The sequence below is a fragment of the Asterias rubens genome, chromosome 22 (genome assembly GCF_902459465.1).
Source record: "Asterias rubens chromosome 22, eAstRub1.3, whole genome shotgun sequence".
NCBI lineage: Eukaryota > Metazoa > Echinodermata > Asteroidea > Forcipulatida > Asteriidae > Asterias > Asterias rubens.
Window position 1 is genome coordinate 8,365,543 of NC_047083.1, and position 20,635 is coordinate 8,386,177.

General features: G+C 39.2%; 1 protein-coding gene across 1 annotated transcript; it reads left to right on the forward strand.

Moving 5' to 3' along the window:
* The first annotated feature begins 1,928 nt into the window (after positions 1 to 1,928).
* LOC117305311 (cytosolic non-specific dipeptidase-like) lies at positions 1,929 to 19,703 on the forward strand. The gene is made up of 13 exons (XM_033790172.1): positions 1,929 to 2,520; positions 4,310 to 4,433; positions 5,303 to 5,479; positions 5,809 to 5,964; positions 7,221 to 7,301; positions 7,758 to 7,831; positions 9,143 to 9,217; positions 11,468 to 11,612; positions 13,450 to 13,549; positions 14,836 to 15,007; positions 15,886 to 15,971; positions 18,858 to 19,024; positions 19,265 to 19,703. Exons 1-13 carry the CDS (start codon positions 2,489 to 2,491, stop codon positions 19,310 to 19,312), a joined length of 1,437 nt encoding a protein of 478 aa, XP_033646063.1. The 5' UTR covers positions 1,929 to 2,488; the 3' UTR covers positions 19,313 to 19,703.
* Positions 19,704 to 20,635: the final 932 nt, after the last annotated feature.

Below are 20,635 nucleotides of genomic sequence, written 5' to 3' on the forward strand. Positions count from 1 at the left end.
CCACAATGCACCTCATTCAACAGTCTGCGCTTGCGCATTGGTATTTGCGATAAGGTGTATGGATTCTACCTGGTAAATCTGCTGCCACCAAGCGTCCCGAAAGTCCCCCATTGGCGTGGTTTTTAGCTTCGGCCGGCTATTGACGATATCGCTAGAAACTCATATTCTCCAGCGTTGCAGCAACAGCTCTGCAACCGATAGTCATATAGACGTAGCCCATTTGCTCAGTTCAAAAATAGACTTTGACATAATAACTGTAATCAGCGGCTGTGGCTATACGACTAGACCACCATTTTAACATGCTTTAAATCACAAGCAGCCCTTAGTAACAGCCATAGCCGTACAGCTGCCGATTCGGACACGGTCAACAAGCCCACCCCAGTCTGTCCTCCAAATACTTTCCAGTAAAATTGAACGGTAACCTAAATAACCGGTATACTATTCAAATAATGGAGAACATTATTCGTTGAAATTGTACATAAAGTTTGCAATAAGTTGATTTTATTTTGTATAAAAGTAATGTTTAAGTAAACAAAGCTATGGTAACTTAAGACTCATATTGGAATATTCAGAAGTAAGTGGACCAAATTAATTATTAATTGTTAAAATTAAGCAGACGGAAACAGTAAATTAAAATTGTGGGGTAGCCATGATTTAGCATTAATTTTACATTAATCTGTTGCTCTGTCTTGGGTCTGGAATAGTCTGTGTGTGGCATGCAGGAGATTTTGTCCCCCATACGGGGAAACAATAATTATTGTTCAATACCGTTGCTGCAGTTAATACTTTCGACATCTGGTATTATATTGTATTCTTGAAACCAGAGTAAATTAAATGCGCAGTGGTGGTATGAGAATAAAGATTGTTGTATGTTTGCATTCTGGTGAGCACTAACTAGGATCAGATCGGGAGAGATCCTACCAAAGGAAAAGGCAGTGTTACTCAACAAGTTAATTAACATAATTCACATACAAACTTACCGACTGCAACGCTTTGACGTTTTAAGACATAATCAAATGCGAGACTCCTTTGAAGAAGTGGAGTTTTAAAGACATTGGACACTATTGGTAATAATTGTCAAACAACCAGTCTTCCCACTTGGTGTATCTCAACATCTGCATAAAGTAACAAACCTGTACAAATTTGAGCTAAATTGGTCGTCGAAGTTGCGAGATAGCTATGAAAGAAAAAAACACTATTGTCACTTGACGAAGTGCTTTCAGATGCTTGATTTCGAGACCTTGAAATTCTAAATCTGAGGTCTCGAAATCAAGTTCGTGGAAATTTACTTTCTTTCTCAAAAACTACGTCACTTCAGAGGGAGCCATGTCTCACACCAACCTCTCCCCATTACTCATCACCAAGTAAGGTTTTATGCTAATAATTATTTTGAGTAATTACCATTAGTGTAAAAAGAAAGAGGTAATTTCACCCCAAATAGATCGGGCATGAAGTCTCTCTCAGGTAGACAAATCTATTAACAAAGCTTTTTTTTTTTTTTTTTTTTTTATTATTCCTTCGCAACCTTGGATGAACAATGGCGCTGAAAGTTGCACCGGTTTGTTATTATGTACAAATTGTGATACGTCAAGTGAAGATACGTACATGTCAGTGCCACCATCGCACGATGGAGAAAGGCGATGTTATTTACCCCCACCCCCTAAGTTGAGTTTTTGGACGCCAACAGAGATATCGTACACTTTATGCCTTAATCTTTGATAAAATAATAAAGTTATATTTATAGGGCAATAAATATTTAGATTTGGTGCTCTGACTTGAAAATAAACACCGGTACTGATGGATGCTTTTGTTTGGAAGGAGCTTTGATTTAAGAAAGAAAAAAGAGAAATAGACCTAATAATTATAACTTGCGGCGGGCCCTGGGAAACACCATATCAAATTGAACAGCGATGTTCAAGTGGCAAACGAAATAATTTCCCCTTTGCTGTGAAAAGTTCAGAGTTTTTAAATTTTTAGCACCGTATGCTACGGGAGTTTCATTTCTTGTTTTATTAAACAAGAGGTGGCTGGCCTCCACGTAAATGATTTTGAGCGCCCTCAATGTCCCTGAAATGTAAAAAAAAAAAATAGACTTGCTCCAACTGTTGCAAAGAACAAAAAAATAGTTTACGGTTAACTCTTGAGTACAAAACTGGTTGCACGTAGGACTAGGCAAGTTTATGTGTGGCATCAGGCTAGGTAGGTGTCACGCAAAATAAACTTGCTCCAAATGTTTCAACTCTTTGCGCGTTTTAAACAAAGAAAAAATAACCAGTTTACCGTTAACTAAAGTACAAAACAGGTTGCACGTAGGACTAGGCAAGTTTATGTGTGGGCTCGGTCACTATTCAAACACGTGATAATGAGAAAACAATAGAAAACGATCTGCCATAATAAAGTGGTGCCAAAGTGCCATCCAACAAATCTCGTGACTATTTCTTTCGTAAACTCTAAAGTCTCTCCATCTCACGGCAACGTCTTTGCAAACATGGCAGAAGAATTTCTCCCAAAGTTGTTCAGGTGAGTAGAAGCATGGAGCAATAAACTAGTTTATTGCTCCATGGTAGAAGAAGTTTCGCCCCTCTTTTTCTTGGTCAACTTCCAGCTTGTGTGACTGTGTGCGTGAATGTGAGAGTTTTAACTTAAAAAAATTTGAATCACTGTCTCCGCCGCTGTGCAACACCTACATGTAGCCTGTTTCCGGTGTACTACATAGTGTTTATGTGTGTTGTACGAATGCTGGTCATCTCGCCACCTGACAAGCTCGCCCTCAATAAAGTCGCCCCCTGCAAAGTCGCCCCCTACCCGGCTCGCCCCGGGTTGAAACAAAGTCGCCCCCTGGCAATGTCGCCCCCAAACAATGTCGCCCCCTTCTAGCAAAGTCGCCCCTGACAATGTCGCCCCCAGCCAATGTCGCCCCCTAGCAAAGTCCCCCCAGATGTTCGGAAAATAATTAAGGCTACAATAATTATGATAAAAAAATATAAAACATTTTCAGAAAAAATTCCGTATGAAGTAATGTGCTTGTGGAAGGTCTAACCCTAACCCTAACCCTAACCCTATCCCTAACCCTAACCCTAACCCTAACCCTTAACTATTTTCTGGGGGCGACTTTGCTGGGGCGACATTGGCTGGGGGCGACATTGTCAGGGGGCGACTTTGCTAGGGGGCGACATTGTTTGGGGGCGACATTGTCAGGGGGCGATTTTGTAACAACTCGGGGTGAGCCGGTTAGGGGGGCGACTTTGCAGGGGGCGACTTTGTTGGTGGCGAGCTTGCTAGGTGGCGAGATGACCAGCCTCCGAAATGTACCATACCATTCCATTTACATTGTGTTCTGTGTTTAGCTCCGTGATACTGTGGTTATAAATGTTGGTCTACACTGTAAGTAGTCTTTCCACGCCCGTTGTCATTGATGTCGATCGACCTTGCTTGATTTGAGCTACTATAGTACTACTGTACTGTAGCTATATAAAAAATAAGCTGGAAAAGTTTCCGTATGGCGCCACCACTTTTTCATTCGATATTAAATAATATAGTGTCTAATTAACCTCAATGAGATATCCCTTTTTGTAAAAATGAGTGAAAAGGTGGTGGCGCCATACGGAAAGTTATCCAATAAGCTCCAAATCCAAGAGTCTAACTGACTCCATCCAGATTCCATGCCATGTTGGATGGTCTGATCAGTCTGACTTACTTCGACTTCTTAGACTAGGCCCATTAATCGGTCCAATCCACTCCGTATCCTATAAAATATAATCCTTGGCACCCAGCAGTCAGCACCATTGATGTAAAAATCTTTCGCTTTTTTCCCCGGGTTTCCCTTATAATATTTTAAAAACTTACATGTATCAATTATGGTGCGATCAATAAGGTTTATCGCGAATAGCAAAATATCAAGAGAGGGCGCTGTTGAACCCACACAAAGGTATAGGCGTTGCGTGCGCGAATCGTAGAAACTGCATAGAAACCGCCCCCCATTCCATCCCACAATGCATTGTGTTTCTGAATCGCGATAAACCTTATTGCTACATACACAATTGAAGGAACCCGACTAATTATGATATCGTGTGTGTGCGCTTTTAAACCGAGAAAGTTGTCAAGATCTTTGACAAAATTCACACTCAAAATTAATTTGATTTTTACCCAAAAAGAGCCTCATTCATAGTTCTAGGACTATGACTAGGGCTCGAAGTAAGCAGCAGGTACTGCAACGTTCTAAATGCTAAAAATAGATTTCAATTTTGCATAGGGATAAACAATGACATTTTTTTTTTGTACTTCTTCTGTTGTTCAAATTGCTGTATAGTTACATTGATGCACATCAAGATGAATACGTGGAGCGCCTTGCAACCGCTGTAGCCATTCAGAGCGTATCTGCATGGCCAGAGAAGAGATCCGAGATCAAGCGGATGATTGAAGTTGTTGCTAAGGTACGACAGTTTTCTCCCCAGGGGTCGATTTCACACAGAGTTAGGATTAGTCCTATATATTAAAACCGAATGGCTATAGTCCTTTAAGTTTAACTCCAATTTAGACTAAAATATAGGCCCAATATACAATTTGCTTTTTTTAAAATTATTTTTAGAGGGGGGCTTGAGATCAATTTCACAAAAATCATTTCGATGACATCATTTAGAATGAATTTCACAAAAATCATTTAATGACATCATTTAGAATGTCCCTTAATGACAATTTTGGCTTTTTTTAAGTTAGAACTCTTTTTAAAACAGAGGACCTTGTTTCGTTATATAGTGTGCTTCTAATGCAAAAATACCCCCCCCCCCCCCTCCTAAACCTGAACCGATCCGGCCTGTCAATCAAACTGTGCGCGTTCACCCCTTTGACCAATCACAGCAATGATTGTGGTCGGACAAACTCGGTCATGCGTGCGCGTATATTTGGCACGCGCGGCAGAATCGTGCAGAATGTCATTGGGAGTGCTCGTACACGTGTCTTGCTCACGTGTGCGGTGGGTGGAGCTTAGTGGAAAGCCAGAACGGTCGATTTCTATGCCTTAGCAGCAACTGCCACCGTTTTGTCTTGTTCCCAGTGTCCATTAAGCAATTTTAAATACTGCTGGGGTGGATTTCACAAAGAGTTAAGACCAGTCTTACCTGGATTTAGGACGAGTTACTCGTTCTAACTTAGGACTAGCCTTTTTTGATATCTCCTTGGACTAGTCTAGGTTAGGACTAGCCCCAACTTCTTTTTGAAATCTTGAAGGACACTAAGGGATCACTCTAATTTACCTGTTTAAGAAATGCAGCTGCATGATTGACCGTTTTTCTCCTCCATATAGGACCTTCGTGAGCCGTCTGTTGGAGCGACGATCGAGCTCATCGATGTCGGAACTCAAGAGATGGAGGATGGACAGGTCATCCCACTGCCACCCATCCTACTGGGTCACCTTGGCAACGACCCCAAGAAGAAGACTGTCTGTATCTACGGTCATCTGGACGTTCAGCCTGCTAAAAAGGTATTACTTTATTTAGGTTTTCACAGTTTTCACAGTTTGTCTGTTTGTGTTGACGGTGCTTAGTAATGGATGGGAGACCTTGGGCCATTCTCTAACTTCGGCTTGGGCTCTGGCTCTTGTGTTTTTGAGAAATACCATTTGTTTAATTTAAATTGATAAATCGGTATCTTATTGAAGTATTGAAGTATTACCCATAAGAGAAAAGAGACAAATCTTCGCTAAGTGTATGCAATTTGCACAACACAATTTCATTATTTAGGACCTACCATTTTAACTTTGATATTTTCAACCTTGTTCTCAATCTCCATCATACTCTACCTCATTCTCAGGAAGATGGGTGGGATACCGATCCTTTCGTCCTGACCGAAATCAAAGGGAAGATGTACGGACGAGGCTCGACCGACGACAAAGGACCAGTGCTGGCGTGGCTGAACGTCATCGAAGCCTACCGGGCATTAGGGCAGGATATTCCCATCAACATCAAGGTAAGAGTTATAATAGATGTTAAATTTGCATCGGGGATAAAGAATATTAATTTTGGTTTTTACCCATACACCGATGTGTGTTAGCACTGTATACTCAGTACTTTTCCGAGTCCTGTGAAAAAATTTCACAGGCATGTTACTCGGGTGGGACTCGAACCCACGACCCTTGCAATTCTAGAGCAGTGTCTTACCAACTAGACTACCGAGGTTGCCCGGTAGCTAAAGGCAGTTCGAATCCTATGTTTTGGCAGCGAAATTATATCGTTGCGGTACCCGCTGCCAAAACATAGGATTCGAACTGCCTTTAGCTACCGGGCAACCTCGGTAGTCTAGTTGGTAAGACACTGCTCTAGAATTGCAAGGGTCGTGGGTTCGAACCCCACCCGAGTAACATGCCTGACTCGGGAGAGTATACAGTGCTAACACACATCGGTGTATGGGTAAAAACCAAAATTAATAAAGGTAAGAGTTAGACAAGTAAACTGAGAGAAAAATTTCAAAGATATTTTTGGTGGATGAAATAGGCTGGTATTCCTCCTGCTTTAGTCTGATTTTCAGTATCATGCCTCATAAAATTTGTTGGTATCATGCCTCATAAAATGATATCTTCCCGGCCAATTTCAGCAAAAACATTATTCAATTTCATCCTGGGTGGCACGGTTGGCTTGTGCGTAAAGCGCTCGCCTCTCACCAAGGTGACCCCGGTTCAATTCCCGGCCAGGGCCACATGTGAGTTGAGCTGTGCGTTGGTTCCCTGCTGTGCCACGAGGGTTTTCCAGACCATCTGGTTTTCTCCCTCGGGTAAAAATCAAACACTTTCCATCTTGGCTGTGCTCCGTGGTCATAATGGGTTGATCTGGCTTGCAGCCAAAGGCGCCCTTTTCCAACACGTTGTAGATGCGTCCTTCGCATATCAGCTCTTAGCTGCGAGTAAGGATGATTATAGCCCCCCAAATTATTACAAATTACCAAATTTTTATTATGCATCAAATTCACACATTTTCCCCTTTTATACTTTGACCATTCTTAAGTTGTGTTTCTTATACCTATTTATACTTCATGAAGTTGAATGGCTGACCAGCTCTTGTTGCTGGCTTCTTCCATTCTTCGAAATTGAACAATAGGGTGTCATTGACCACAAGCTCTGGTGCTTCTGATCAGCAGAATGTGGGTTCGAATCCCGGTCATGACACCTGTGTCCCTGAGCAAGACACTTTACTGTAATTGCTTCTCTTATATATATTTTTTTTTTCTAGTTTTGTTTCGAAGGAATGGAGGAGTCCGGTTCCGAAGGGCTGGATGAGTTGATCGAATCCAAGAAAGACACATTCTTTAAGGTAAGAGCAGATCGTCTGGGTTTTCATTTAATTTAATTGTTTAATTCTGGTTGTGAAGTCACGGACTCTCAGTAAAACGAAATTGATCACTGTACTCTAGTCAAGAACCCAATGGAGAGAAGACGAGGAAGGAAGTATCGGTTTTAAATGAGGGAGGAAAACCCCAGAGAATTGATCCAGGGAAAAACCTCAACAGTCAAGTAGGGACTGAAAACTGAGCTATGAAGCACAGCGGTATACTCCCTCCGGTTCGCCTAAGAATCACATTTGTTTAACCTTGGCACTGAAAAACTTTTACTGTTAGCCAAGACATACCATTGTGTGGTCTCACTTGTGATATTTCGAGACGGACAATCCCAAGTTCACCTGCAATTGTTGTCAAATCCCTCTCGTTTTTTAATTTATGCGTTGGAATTCCTTTACACGGGCTTGATTTATGATCTTCTTTTCTCCTAGGATGTTGACTACGTGTGCATCTCTGACAACTACTGGCTGGGAAAGAACAAGCCTTGTATTACATACGGCCTAAGGTACGCTAAACAAATTTTATGAAAATGTTGAAGAGGGTTTCAATGGTCAAATTAAGTTTTGTGGTGTACCCTTTAAGCTTGGGCGATATCGATTTATTTTATTCACGATATATCGCCAACAATATATCGCGATATTCGATAAAATCGCGATTAATTAAATTTGACATCATCAGTCTTCAAACTCCAAGTGAAAGTTGTAGAAGAGACAGTAATGGCATAAGAGAGGTGTTCTAATGACCTATTCTTTTGGTTTTACTCGAAACCTATGGGGTGCAAGATGTCTCAGCTAGCAATTACATCACGATATTTAATCGATATCGCGATATATCACGATATATTACGATATATCGCGATATATCGATATTTCGATTAAAACCAAATCCATCCGATATCGAAATCGTTTCCAAATTAATATCGCGATACTCGATAATATCGTGATATCGCCCAAGCTTAGTAACCTTTTCCGAATACATATAGATAGGGTCCTTGTGAAAGCGGGGAAAAAAAAATTTCAAGTATCTAATCTCACGTTAAAATAGTGTAAAATGTCCGCTTATTTGATAATCATTTAAAGGCACTGGACACTGTTTCAGTGAACTGTAGACAATCGTGATAGTGCCCTCAAGAGTTTATCCCAACATATGCATAAAATAACACACGTGTGAAAATTTGGACTAGATTGGTCATCAAAGTTGCAAGAGAATAATAAAAGAGAAAACACCCTTATTGCACACATTGTGTGCTTTCAGATTCATAATAAAAGGCTGCAGTTAAAGTCTTTCAATGTTTGAGTGAGAAATTTACCTCTTTTACATAATACTTCAGAGGGAGCCGTTTTGAAAAACGTTTTGTACCTTCAACAGCTCTCCGTTGCTTGTTACCAAGTAATTTTTTATACTTTTATTTTGAGTAGTTACCCATAGTGTCAAGTGCCATTAAAGCCATTGGACACTTTCTGAACATAAAAAAAATTCACAGATTTACAAATAACTTACAGGGTTTACAGAAGGTAATGGTGAAAGACTTCCCTTGAAATATTATTTCATGAAATGCTTTACTTTTTGAGAAAACATTAAAACAGCTATCAATTTTCGATTTAAACACATGTCATGACACGGCGAAACGTGCGGAAACAAGGGTGGGTTTTCTCGTAATTTTCTCCCGACTCCGATGACCGATTGAGCCTAAAGTTTCACAGGTGTGTTATTTTATATATAAGTTGTGATACACGAAGTGTGGGCCTTTGGACAATACTTGTTACCGATGATGTGCGATTGCTTTAATGTGCTTTCTTTTGGGTCCCTTCCGCAGGGGGATTGCTTACTTCTTCATTGAGGTGGAATGTGCGAGGAAAGATCTTCACTCTGGGGTCTATGGTGGATCTGTGTGAGTATTAAGCTTGGGCGGTTCCAGAAATTTGGGGCTCGGTTCCGGTTCCGAAAAAAAGCTCGGTTCTGAGACATACCCGGTTCCAATTCAATATAAAACATAAGCCGCCCGTCCCGAGCTCACACACACACAATTGAGCCGATCTATTTTAACTGAAAATAACCAAGTCAATCAGACATCGGTCCCGAGCTCACACACACACAATTGTAGCCGATCTATTTTTAACGAAAATACCAGAATACCCAACCCAAGTCAATCAGACATCGTGCCACCGAGCACCTATTCGCCCTGCATTTAAACAAGTCTTTGATTTAGACGGCAGTACGTCCGTTGTGTAGCAGTACGTCCGTAGTGCAGTACGTCCGTAGTGCAGTACGTCCGTAGTGCATGCAGTGTGTTGTCTCTGTACATACAAGTACATGCCTGTACATGCATACAGTACTGTGTGTTTTGTGCATGGGGCAAGCTTTTATGAATATGAATATATCGGCAGCCAATCACAACGTGCTGTCTATTTGGACTTTGGACTCTGTACATGTACATGTATATGCATGAGATATACATGTATAGATGCCTATGCATTGGAGGGGGCTGTGCACTGTGTATGCAGCCACACGTGATAGTTGATACTCATGTCGGCTTGAAGCCTTTGCACACTGTATCTGCGGTCACCGCTTTCAACATCAAGCCTCAATTTCTAGAGCCGGTTCGTCGCAGGACCAGCTCCACAGAGCCTTTTATAGTTGGGACTCGGTCTTTTAAAATCGGATATGACTGTTAATTTTCACTCTTGCTTGTGGCTGATATGATAGTACACAGGTATTGACTGCTTCGAGTGCTAGGGTTAAAACTACGACTCCCGAGGTGATCCCCAGCGCCGAGGGAAAATGGAACGGTCCGGGGATCACCGAGGCAGTCGGAGTTTTAACCATAGCACGAGTTAAAGCAGTCAGTATTTGTTTTATAACACCCCAACAGACTATTTATCATCTTCGTACATGTGACGTTCGTACGCGCGTTTCAGATACACAGATGCACAACTGATAGTGTTCGAGGTGGGTAAAAATACGTCTGGGTACTGCACGCCGTGTGATAGTCGTCGGACTATCACACGGCAAATGATGCACTATCACACGGCCGCCGTCTAGTAAAACTAAGAAATATCATGTGACTCGCTCTAAACCAATGAAAAGGCAGAATATTTGTAAGGGGTGTTATGATAAGCAGCTTTCATGTTGTCAGAAGAATCAAGACGTGGGAGTGTCGTGGCCGAGCGGTTAAGAGCACCGAATTCAAACTCTGGTGTTTCTGATCAGCAGAGTGTGGGTTCGAATCCCCAGACACTTGTGTCCTTAAGCAAGACACATAACCATTGCTTCGTCCTTCGGATGGGACGTAAAGCCGTTGGTCCCATGTGTTGTGTAAACGCATGTAAAAGAACCCAGTGCACTTATCGAAAAGAGAAGGGGTTCGCCCCGGGGTGTTCCTGGCTGGTCTGGCAGCATATTGCACCATAGCACCTTGTAAACCATTACATGGTGCTTAAGGATTAGGTCTTATATCTCAAAATTCGCCCCACTCCTTGCAGTAATAATACCTGGCGCTTTGTATCCTTTGGCAAAATGCGCGTTATAAATACGGTTATTATTATTATTATTATTAAGAATATTCAGAGTCTGCTTCTCTATTTGAGTCCATGCAAACTCATACTTCAGACTTTATTCTCCTGAAGACAATCAGAGCATACTGATCGAAATGTTGAGTTGTTAACCACTGGTTCTCAGCAGAGATTTACACATAGTTGTTATTTTGTTGTGCTTAGCTGGGTTGTTTTGGTGCTGAGGCAGCTCCATGAAACTGGTCCCAGTTTAAAGACAGTGGACACTATTGGTAATTGTCAAAGACTAGTCTTCACAGTCCGTTTATCTCAACATATGCATAAAATAACAAACCTGTGAAAATTTGAGCTCAATCGGTCGCCAAAGTTGCCTGATAATAATGAAAGAAAAAACATGATTTCGAGACTTTAAATTCTAAAATTGAGGTCTCAAAATCAAATTCGTGGAAAATTACCTCTTTCTCAAAACCTACGTCACTTCAGAGGGAGCTGTTTCTCACAATGTTTTATACTATCAACCTCTTCCCATTACTTGTCATCAAGAAAGGTTTTATGATTATAATTATTTTGAGTAATTACCAATAGTGTCCACTGCCTTTAAATCCTGTAAATAACTTTAATTTCTACAGGCATGAAGCCATGACGGACCTTATAGCTTTGTTAGATAGTTTGGTTGACGTCAATGGTCATATCAAGGTTCCTGGTGTGTATGATAAAGTGGACAAACTCTCAGCGGAAGAGGCCAAGCTATATGACAACATTGACTTTGACTTGGTAAGTGATGGCCCAACTGATGATTTATGCCCAACTGATGATTTATGCCCAACTGATGATTTATGCCCAACTGATGATTTATGCCCAACTGATGATTTATGCCCAACTGATGGTTTATGCCCAGCTGATGATTTATGCCCAACTGATGATTTATGCCCAACTGATGATTTATGCCCAACTGATGATTTATGCCCAACTGATGATTTATGCCCAACTGATGATTTATGCCCAACTGATGATTTATGCCCAACTGAGGGTTTATGCCCAACTGATGATCTATGCCCAACTGATGATCTATGCCCAACTGATGATTTATGGCCAACTTAAGATGTCTCTAAAAGCATGCAAAGGTTGAGAAACATGCCATGGCCTAAGTTGCCCTGGTCTTGGCCTTGGTTGTTGGTGCCCCTTCAGACACAGACTTTAACAATGGAAGTACCCATTGCATAATGAAAATCGCCTTGCCCTCAAACATGAAATGCTTTGCCTGTAGTTGCACAGAGACGATGAGGTCTGTTGCCCTTGGTCTTCTTCTTGGTGCCACATCAAAAATTTCCCACAGACTTGAAAGATTTTCCAATGGATGTGCCCTTTGCAAAATGAAAATGGTCTTGCCCTCTCAAACATGAAATTCTAGGCCTGTAGTTACACGGAGCTTGCTCTGGTCTTGGCCTTGGTGCCCCATAGACTGTTGTATTAAATCAATGTTTAAACATTTTGATCTTTTGTCGTTTGTTGTTTTGACCTATTGCATTAAACATGTAGTTGTATTTTACCCATGATATGTAAATAGTATTCTTTATCCCCAATGCGAATTGTACATATGTGTTTTTAATTGTTGTGTGTGTTTGAAGATAATGTTTGAAATATGTGCAATATAAAATATTTTGTTGTTATTTGAAGATTTTTTGTAATTGTTTGAATCAATCACTAGGCTTAAATTAATGCCATACACAAAGTTCTCCCCAAATGTTTTCGAAACTAGGGGGCATTCTGGTTTTCAGGTGTTGCCTGATCAGGCTAAATTCTTTTCTTTTCTGTAAATCGTAATTTTTATTCTTGCCTATTGTTGTTACCTTTACTTGTCTGTATTCTCCTTATACACAGGGAAGACAAATTTCATGTTATTTTTTCAATGACAATAAATATATATATTTGATTTGCGATAACACCATGTGTGTATCTACTTGCCATGTAGAGCGAGACCAGTTCAAGAACTGACTCGGCGGTAGTACAGTTAATCACGATCCTATAAGCTAAAGTAGTAGTCCCAGCCTATTTTCTATACCATCCGCCCTGGGTAATAGTTTTAAAAAAGCAGGACAGTTCTTTTCAGAACTGAGAAGTCTCCCGAACTCCTGAACGTCTACTCCGCGGTAGTAGAATAAAGCAAGACAGTTCTCTAAAGAACAAACTTTACCTGGCAAGTAGATACACACATGGCGTTACCGCAAATCAAATATATTTTGATACCTTACTATGCAATGCCTCAAATCCTACAGACAATAAATATGTTTTATCTTTGAACAGGGCCCAATTTCATAGAGCTGCTTAAGCACAAAATTTTGCTTAAGCAAAAAAAAACCTTGCTTAGTAAAATCAGATTACCAGCCAAGACTCCACTCAATTGTTATGCTAAGTAAACAACAGCTAAATACCAGTCAGAAGCAATGTGTATAGCATAAAATGTTGGCCAGTAACATGTGTAAAATAAGCGAGCTATTTTCGTGCTTAAGCAACTTTTTTGCTTAAGCAGCTCTATGAAATTGGCCCCTGAAGCCCTCGGAATATTATGCATTTGGTGTACGATTGACCCGAACTCCCCTCTGATTTGCAGGAGGAGTATCGGCAGGAAATCGGTACTGAACGACTCTTACACGACACCAAGCAGAAGATACTGCAACATCGTTGGAGAAACCCTTGCTTGTCAATCCACGGTAAGGAAAGTTCGATTAGTTTTGTTTTGTTTGTTTTGTTTTTTGTTTTTTTGCAAGTCGCCAGACACACAAGGCCTGAAGGCCACTTCAAGGTGTGGGCTACAATATTGTTTTTCCAGAGTTGCCACCTACTCCTAGGGCTGAAACAGGGTTACCCCCTTTACAGTCAATACGGATGTAGGCTTGGGTATTATCAGTCCATAGCCTGGCCGGTAGAGCAGAAAGCACTACCTCCCCAAGATAAGAAGTTTATGGCATCAGTGTTTGTAGCCATGGCGGGCGGTGCTGGTCGGGCCTGCACTGCAGCGGATTTCATGAAACGTAAGGATTAATCCTATCTCGAGTATAACTCGTCCTAACTTAGGATGGGTTCAATGCGTTCTACATTTGTTGGATACAGAACTTAACTCATCATGAGTACTCAGAATAATCCTAAGTTCATGAAGTTAGGACGAGTTTGGTGAAATCGACGACAGGACTCACAAGTTTTTCCCAGCACTCTGAGCAAAACACAATGTGCCGCCCAGCACAGATTTCAAAATATTGTCCACTGTGCATTGATCAAATTTAATGATAAGGAGTACGCCTGTAAACACAGTCAAAAGGTTGTTCAACTGATTGCAAGACCCCATAACAAGAACAGTTTGGATACCTGGCCACACTTCAGCAATAATAGCCCAATAATCAAACATTTTGTTGAAATCATTTGGCCTAGGTAAGACCATTGCCTGTCTTGTTCCTAATGCATAAAGACAGGGGAGCATTCAGCGCACATCCACGCTTTTTGTTCGCTCTAATAAGAGCATTGAGAATAAATATTCAGATCCAGCTGCGAGTTAAAGGAACACGTTGCTTTGGATCGGTTGAGTTAGTCTTTGAAAAGCGTTTGTAACCGTTTGTTATAAAATGCATGTGGTTAGAAAGATGTTTTAAAAGTAGAATACAATGATCCACACAAAGTTGCCTCGAAATTGTGTGGTTTTCCTTTTATTATGCGAACTAATATTTATGGGAGTCAAAAATTTGACTCCCATGAATGGCAGACTATGTAAGTCAACGAGGTAAAAGGAAAACCACACAATTTCGAGTGATACGTGTGTGGATCATTATATTCTACTTTTAAAATGTCTTTCTAATCATATGCATTTTATAACAAACGGTTACAACGCTTTTCAAAGACCAACTTGTCCGATCCAAGGCAACCTGTGCCTTTAAGATGATTAGCCTCCCAAATTATTATCATTCTTACCCGTAAACTAACAAGAACAATTTGAATCCATTTTCAGGCATCCAGGGAGCCTTCGATGGTGCAGGTTCCAAGACGGTCATTCCTCGCAAAGTCATCGGCAAATTCTCCATCCGTCTGGTTCCCCACCAATGCCCTTCAGAAATTGACCAGCTGGTCATCAAGTACCTGACTGAAATACACGCCAAACGCGGCTCACCGAACAAAGTAACGTAAGTATGGTTTGAATATTTGAGTGGGGAGACTGTCTGGAAGTTTTTCGTTTGTGGTCGCATCATGTTTATTTCTCTTAACTTTGTAATAGTAACGGAACACGTTGGATCAGACGAGTTGGTCTTTGAAAGGCGTTAGAATACGTTTGTTATAGAATGCATAATGGGTAGAAAGATGTTTTAAAAGTAGAATAAAATGATCCACACAAATTTGCCTCGAAATTCCTTTTACTTTGCGAGCTAACACGGTCGGCCATTTATGGGAGTAAAAAATTTGACTCCCATAAATGGCCGACCGTGTTAGTCGACGAGGTAAAAGAAAAACCATGCAATTTCGAGTGATACTTGTGTGGATCATTTATTATATTCTACTTTTAAAACATCTTTCTAACCATATGTATTTTATAACAAACGGATTCAAACGCTTTTCAAAGACCAACTCGTCCGATTCAAGGCAACGTGTTCCTTTAATCTTATTCATAGGAGGTCTCTAGTTCAAATCCAGCGCTAATCAATTTTCTTTGTTCAACCCCAAATTGTTGAAAATTTACCTAGTCAGTTTCCCTTGAATTCCCTTGAAAGAAAGAAATCGTATTCCCTGAGGGTTATCCCCTGTCTGTCGCCTCCCGATTTGTATCATAAACTAGGGTTTGATCCCTGGCTACCTGGCAGTATAATGGTTGTGACTTTTAACTGGCACCGCACGAAAAAAGATCTTTAAAAAAATAGGGAGACTGCCAACACGGGGCTAGTCAGCTCAGTCGGTAAAACACCGTAGGTTGTTGGTTCAAATCAAACTCTAGTCAATTGTTCGTTGTTCAGCCCAAGTTATTTAAAATGTACCCAGTCAGTTTCCTTTGTGGTTTATTTATGCGCAGAGTTTCCTCCGGTCATTTGGGAGAAAGTTGGTTGAGTGACTTTGACCATCCTCACTACATGGCTGGACGCAGGGCCATCAAGACAGGTAAGTCCATCAAGTCAATTTGTCCTATGTACCCCACAAGGCATCCCAGCCGATTGCTATTGATATATTGCTATTACTCTTGCTATTTCTATTGCATTTGCTATTGATATATTGCTATTATAGGGCCACTGATTTTCCGCGATCGCGGAAAACGGACGGAATTCGCGGAATCCGCCCTTTGAAACGGAAAACGGGATTTCAGAAAAATTTTTTTTTTTTTTTTTTCTTGACGCCAAAACTATTGAAATTGCATTTTTTATTAAGATTCTTTTTGTTAAACTAAAAAGGCATCAGAAATCAGACCATTAAAAAGTACGAGATCGTAACCGTGGATCATTCTGTTCTACTTCACACCATCCTCAATGTTTACACACATGATGTACACACGTTGTTAACATGGTTAAGCGAAGGGCATTATTCGCGGCACGTTTTAAACATTTTTTGTTCACCCAAATTGCATTTTCTCCCTCTCTTTTACCAACAATAATACACAAACTAGCTTACCTATGATCTATAAGAACACATACAATGTTTTTTCATCTCGGAAAGGTCTAAAATAAAACCGTAAACTGTCAACATTCTGTCGCCAAAGCGAAAACAAAATGGCTGACATTTTGTTTGTGGATGGAGAATGGTCACGTCCATAGACTTGTTCCCAAGTCTTTGATCATGCTGAAACAGCGCCCTCTTGTGGATACACTCCTGTCATTAGCCTACAATGTGGCTAATGCAGAGAATCAACTGCAGTTTTAGACTTGGAATCAAGTCTATCACATCATGTGCATTGATACTGCAGTCACAGTGCAACCTTTTTAGAACAGCAGTATACAAAATAATCCACAATTATAAAAAAAAGTATTTTTTTGAAATTTGTCAGTTCAAATGAACATTTTACGAAGTCAACAGTGCAACTTATCTCAAATTGATTTTTATAAGTGTGTCCCTGGGTATTAAACAACCTTTTATCTAATTAAAAAAACATGGAACGGAATTTTTTGTGCCTGAAACGGAATTCATGTTTTTGCCAAACGGAATTTGCACTTTTCTGAAACGGAAAATCAGTGGCCCTACTATTACTCTTGCTATTTCTACTGCATTTGTTATTGATATATTGCTATTACTCTTGCTATTTCTATTGCATTTGCTATTGATATATTGCTATTACTCTTGCTATTTCTACTGCATTTGTTATTGATATATTGCTATTACTCTTGCTATTTCTATTCCATTTGTTATTGATATATTGCTATTACTCTTGCTATTTCTATTGCATTTGTTATTGATATATTGCTATTACTCTTGCTATTTCTATTGCATTTGTTATTGATATATTGCTATTACTCTTGCTATTTCTATTGCATTTGTTATTGATATATTGCTATTACTCTTGCTATTTCTACTGCATTTGTTATTGATATATTGCTATTACTCTTGCTATTTCTATTGCATTTGTTATTGATGTATTGCTATTACTCTTGCTATTTCTATTGCATTTGTTATTGATGTATTGCTATTACTCTTGCTATTTCTACTGCATTTGCTATTGATATATTGCTATTACTCTTGCTATTTCTATTGCATTTGTTATCGATATATTGCTATTACTCTTGCTATTTCTATTGCATTTGTTATTGATATATTGCTATTACTCTTGCTATTTCTATTCCATTTGTTATTGATATATTGCTATTACTCTTGCTATTTCTACTGCATTTGTTATTGATATATTGCTATTACTCTTGCTATTTCTATTGCATTTGTTATTGATGTATTGCTATTACTCTTGCTATTTCTATTGCATTTGTTATTGATGTATTGCTATTACTCTTGCTATTTCTACTGCATTTGCTATTGATATATTGCTATTACTCTTGCTATTTCTACTGCATTTGTTATTGATATATTGCTATTACTCTTGCTATTTCTATTCCATTTGTTATTGATATATTGCTATTACTCTTGCTATTTCTATTGCATTTGTTATTGATATATTGCTATTACTCTTGCTATTTCTATTGCATTTGTTATTGATATATTGCTATTACTCTTGCTATTTCTATTCCATTTGTTATTGATATATTGCTATTACTCTTGCTATTTCTATTGCATTTGTTATTGATATATTGCTATTACTCTTGCTATTTCTATTGCATTTGTTATTGATATATTGCTATTACTCTTGCTATTTCTATTCCATTTGTTATTGATATATTGCTATTACTCTTGCTATTTCTACTGCATTTGTTATTGATATATTGCTATTACTCTTGCTATTTCTATTCCATTTGTTATTGATATTGCTATTACTCTTGCTATTTCTATTGCATTTGCTATTGATGTATTGCTTTTACTCTTGCTATTTCTACTGCATTTGCTATTACTCTTGGTATTTCTGTTGCATTTCCTATTGACAGTGCTATTGCTACTACTCTTACCAAACTGTTTCTATTACTACAATACAACCATTATAACTACTTTAAGTTGTCTGCATTGCTATACAATACAACCCCTCCCCATTATTGGTTCTTTTATTTTAGTAGTTGTTTCTGTAACTAGTTATACATGTATACCATTTAATGTATTTATTGTCTATGACTTAAAGATACTCTTATTTTACAACCGTGTACAATTCATCTACTATTTGAGGAAACAATGCTTATGGTAGACTCTTATGTAAATCGCAGAGCAAATTATTGTTCTAATACTAGCTTTGAGAGGTTTAGATTGTATTCAAATTTGTGGCTACGGCTGTTGCTAAGGGTGTTATTAAGAACTTACTGTACTTCAAGGCATGTAGAAATCTAGGTGTAGCCGTAGCTATAGCAACTGATTCGTACATGACCCGAGATTTAATTTTAAAAGGCGGCCATTTTTTTGTTGTTGCAGTTTTTGGCATGGAGCCCGATATGACACGAGAAGGGGGCAGTATACCGGTCACTCTGACGCTTCAAAACGCCACGCAGAAGAACGTGATGCTACTGCCAATGGGAGCCTGCGACGACAGCGCGCACTCCCAGAACGAGAAAATGGATCGGTCCAACTACATCAATGGGGTAAGTGCAACGTAGTCTTGCACCAAGACTTCTTATTATCCCATTTTTAGACCATTTTTTTTTAATTTGTTTTTCTCTTCATATGCTGCATACGATGCATGCTGTACACAAATTTTAAAGGGTGATAAAACTGCACAATCAGTGCTATTAATTATTGCTTAAGAAACATAAGTTTTAAGGAAAACTGAAATGCATTATTTAATTCCTATAAAATTTTGTTTTTTCTATTTTCATTTCCAGGCCAAGCTCATTGGAGCCTACTTTGAAGAAGTCGCTAAACTGGATTAAACATCTTCATAAACGGTTTTAAAAGATCATTAAGTTGGATTGAAAGCTAAATTCTTTTGGGAGATAACCTTGAAGAGTTCGCTAAACTGGATAAAAGTTCTCGTTAAACAGGTGCAGCAGATCACTAACTTGGATTGATAAACCTGGACTACAAACTTCAACACGGATCGAAAGTTACATTAAACTTGCCTGCAATTAACAATTATCACTTATAACCTTTGCTAACTGGATTGATAAGTTTTGAAAGAACTAGCCTGTTAAACCAAGTAGCAAAATAAAGAAGTTGGATTGGTAGATATTACCAGTTTTGTTGCCCCATTAAAGGCACTGTGCACGTTTGGTAATTGTCAAAGACCAGTGTTCTCACTTGGTGTATCCCATCATAAGCATAAAATAACAAACCTGTTCAAATTTGGGCTCAATTGGTCATCAAAGTTGCGAGAAAATGATGAAAGAAAAAACACCCTTGTTGGACGAATTGATGTGCTTTCAGTTAGGAATAAAAGACTTCTAGCTAGAAGTCTTTTATTATTTTAGTGAGAAATTACCTCTTTCTCAAAAACTACGTTACTTCAGAGGGAGTCGTTTCCCACAATGTTTTATACTATCAACAGCTATCGTTACCAAGTCAGTTATTAAGTTAATATTTGTTTTGAGTTATTACCAAACGTGTACCTTCCCTTTAAGTGGTAAACTGTGCATGGTTTGATAGGGTTTAAAAGAAGATAACTAACTTGCTTTCAAAAAGTAATTCTATCAATTTCTTGGTTTATAAACCACTATCAAGCACTTTGTTTTTATATTTCTGCTTCCTTTCACAGTAAAACTGTTACAATTTATTTGTACAATTTTGATCTGTAAATCAAATTTATTTGAAAATACACATAATGGTTTAAAAATTGTCTGTTTTACACTTCCTTGCCCACCATCAATTTTTAGGAATACTCAGATTTTGGCAAAGTTTTATTGTTCATAAATGATGGACCAATGGTCTCTCTTTTTTGTTTGTTCTTTATATTTTATTTCCTATTGACCCATTTCACCTGAGGTCATCATCAGAAAAATCTTGAATGCGGCTTACTGGTGGGCAATTTCACTGTGCGTTTTCATATAACTATATGCATAGAGTATGCTGTGCGTTATGCAGTGAAGTGCGCATTTTAGGACGCGGCGTTAATACACGTAAACCTTACTGCCCACCAATATGATGAGCGTGGCATCAGTCGCCGCGTGTGACACGCGTGTCAGGGGTCAATTCTTTTGAGTAAGAAAAATATTTTACAGGAATACCATGTTTTCCCACTCTTAGTAATTTCTTCCTCC

Excerpts from the sequence above, each read along its gene's own strand:
- LOC117305311 (XM_033790172.1), top strand. The coding sequence starts at position 2,489 with ATGGCAGAAGAATTTCTCCCAAAGTTGTTCAG. Across the intron at positions 7,832-9,142 it reads TGTATTACATACGGCCTAAG|GGGGATTGCTTACTTCTTCA; the intron begins GTACGCTAAACA and ends TCCCTTCCGCAG. Across the intron at positions 19,025-19,264 it reads GGTCCAACTACATCAATGGG|GCCAAGCTCATTGGAGCCTA; the intron begins GTAAGTGCAACG and ends TTTCATTTCCAG.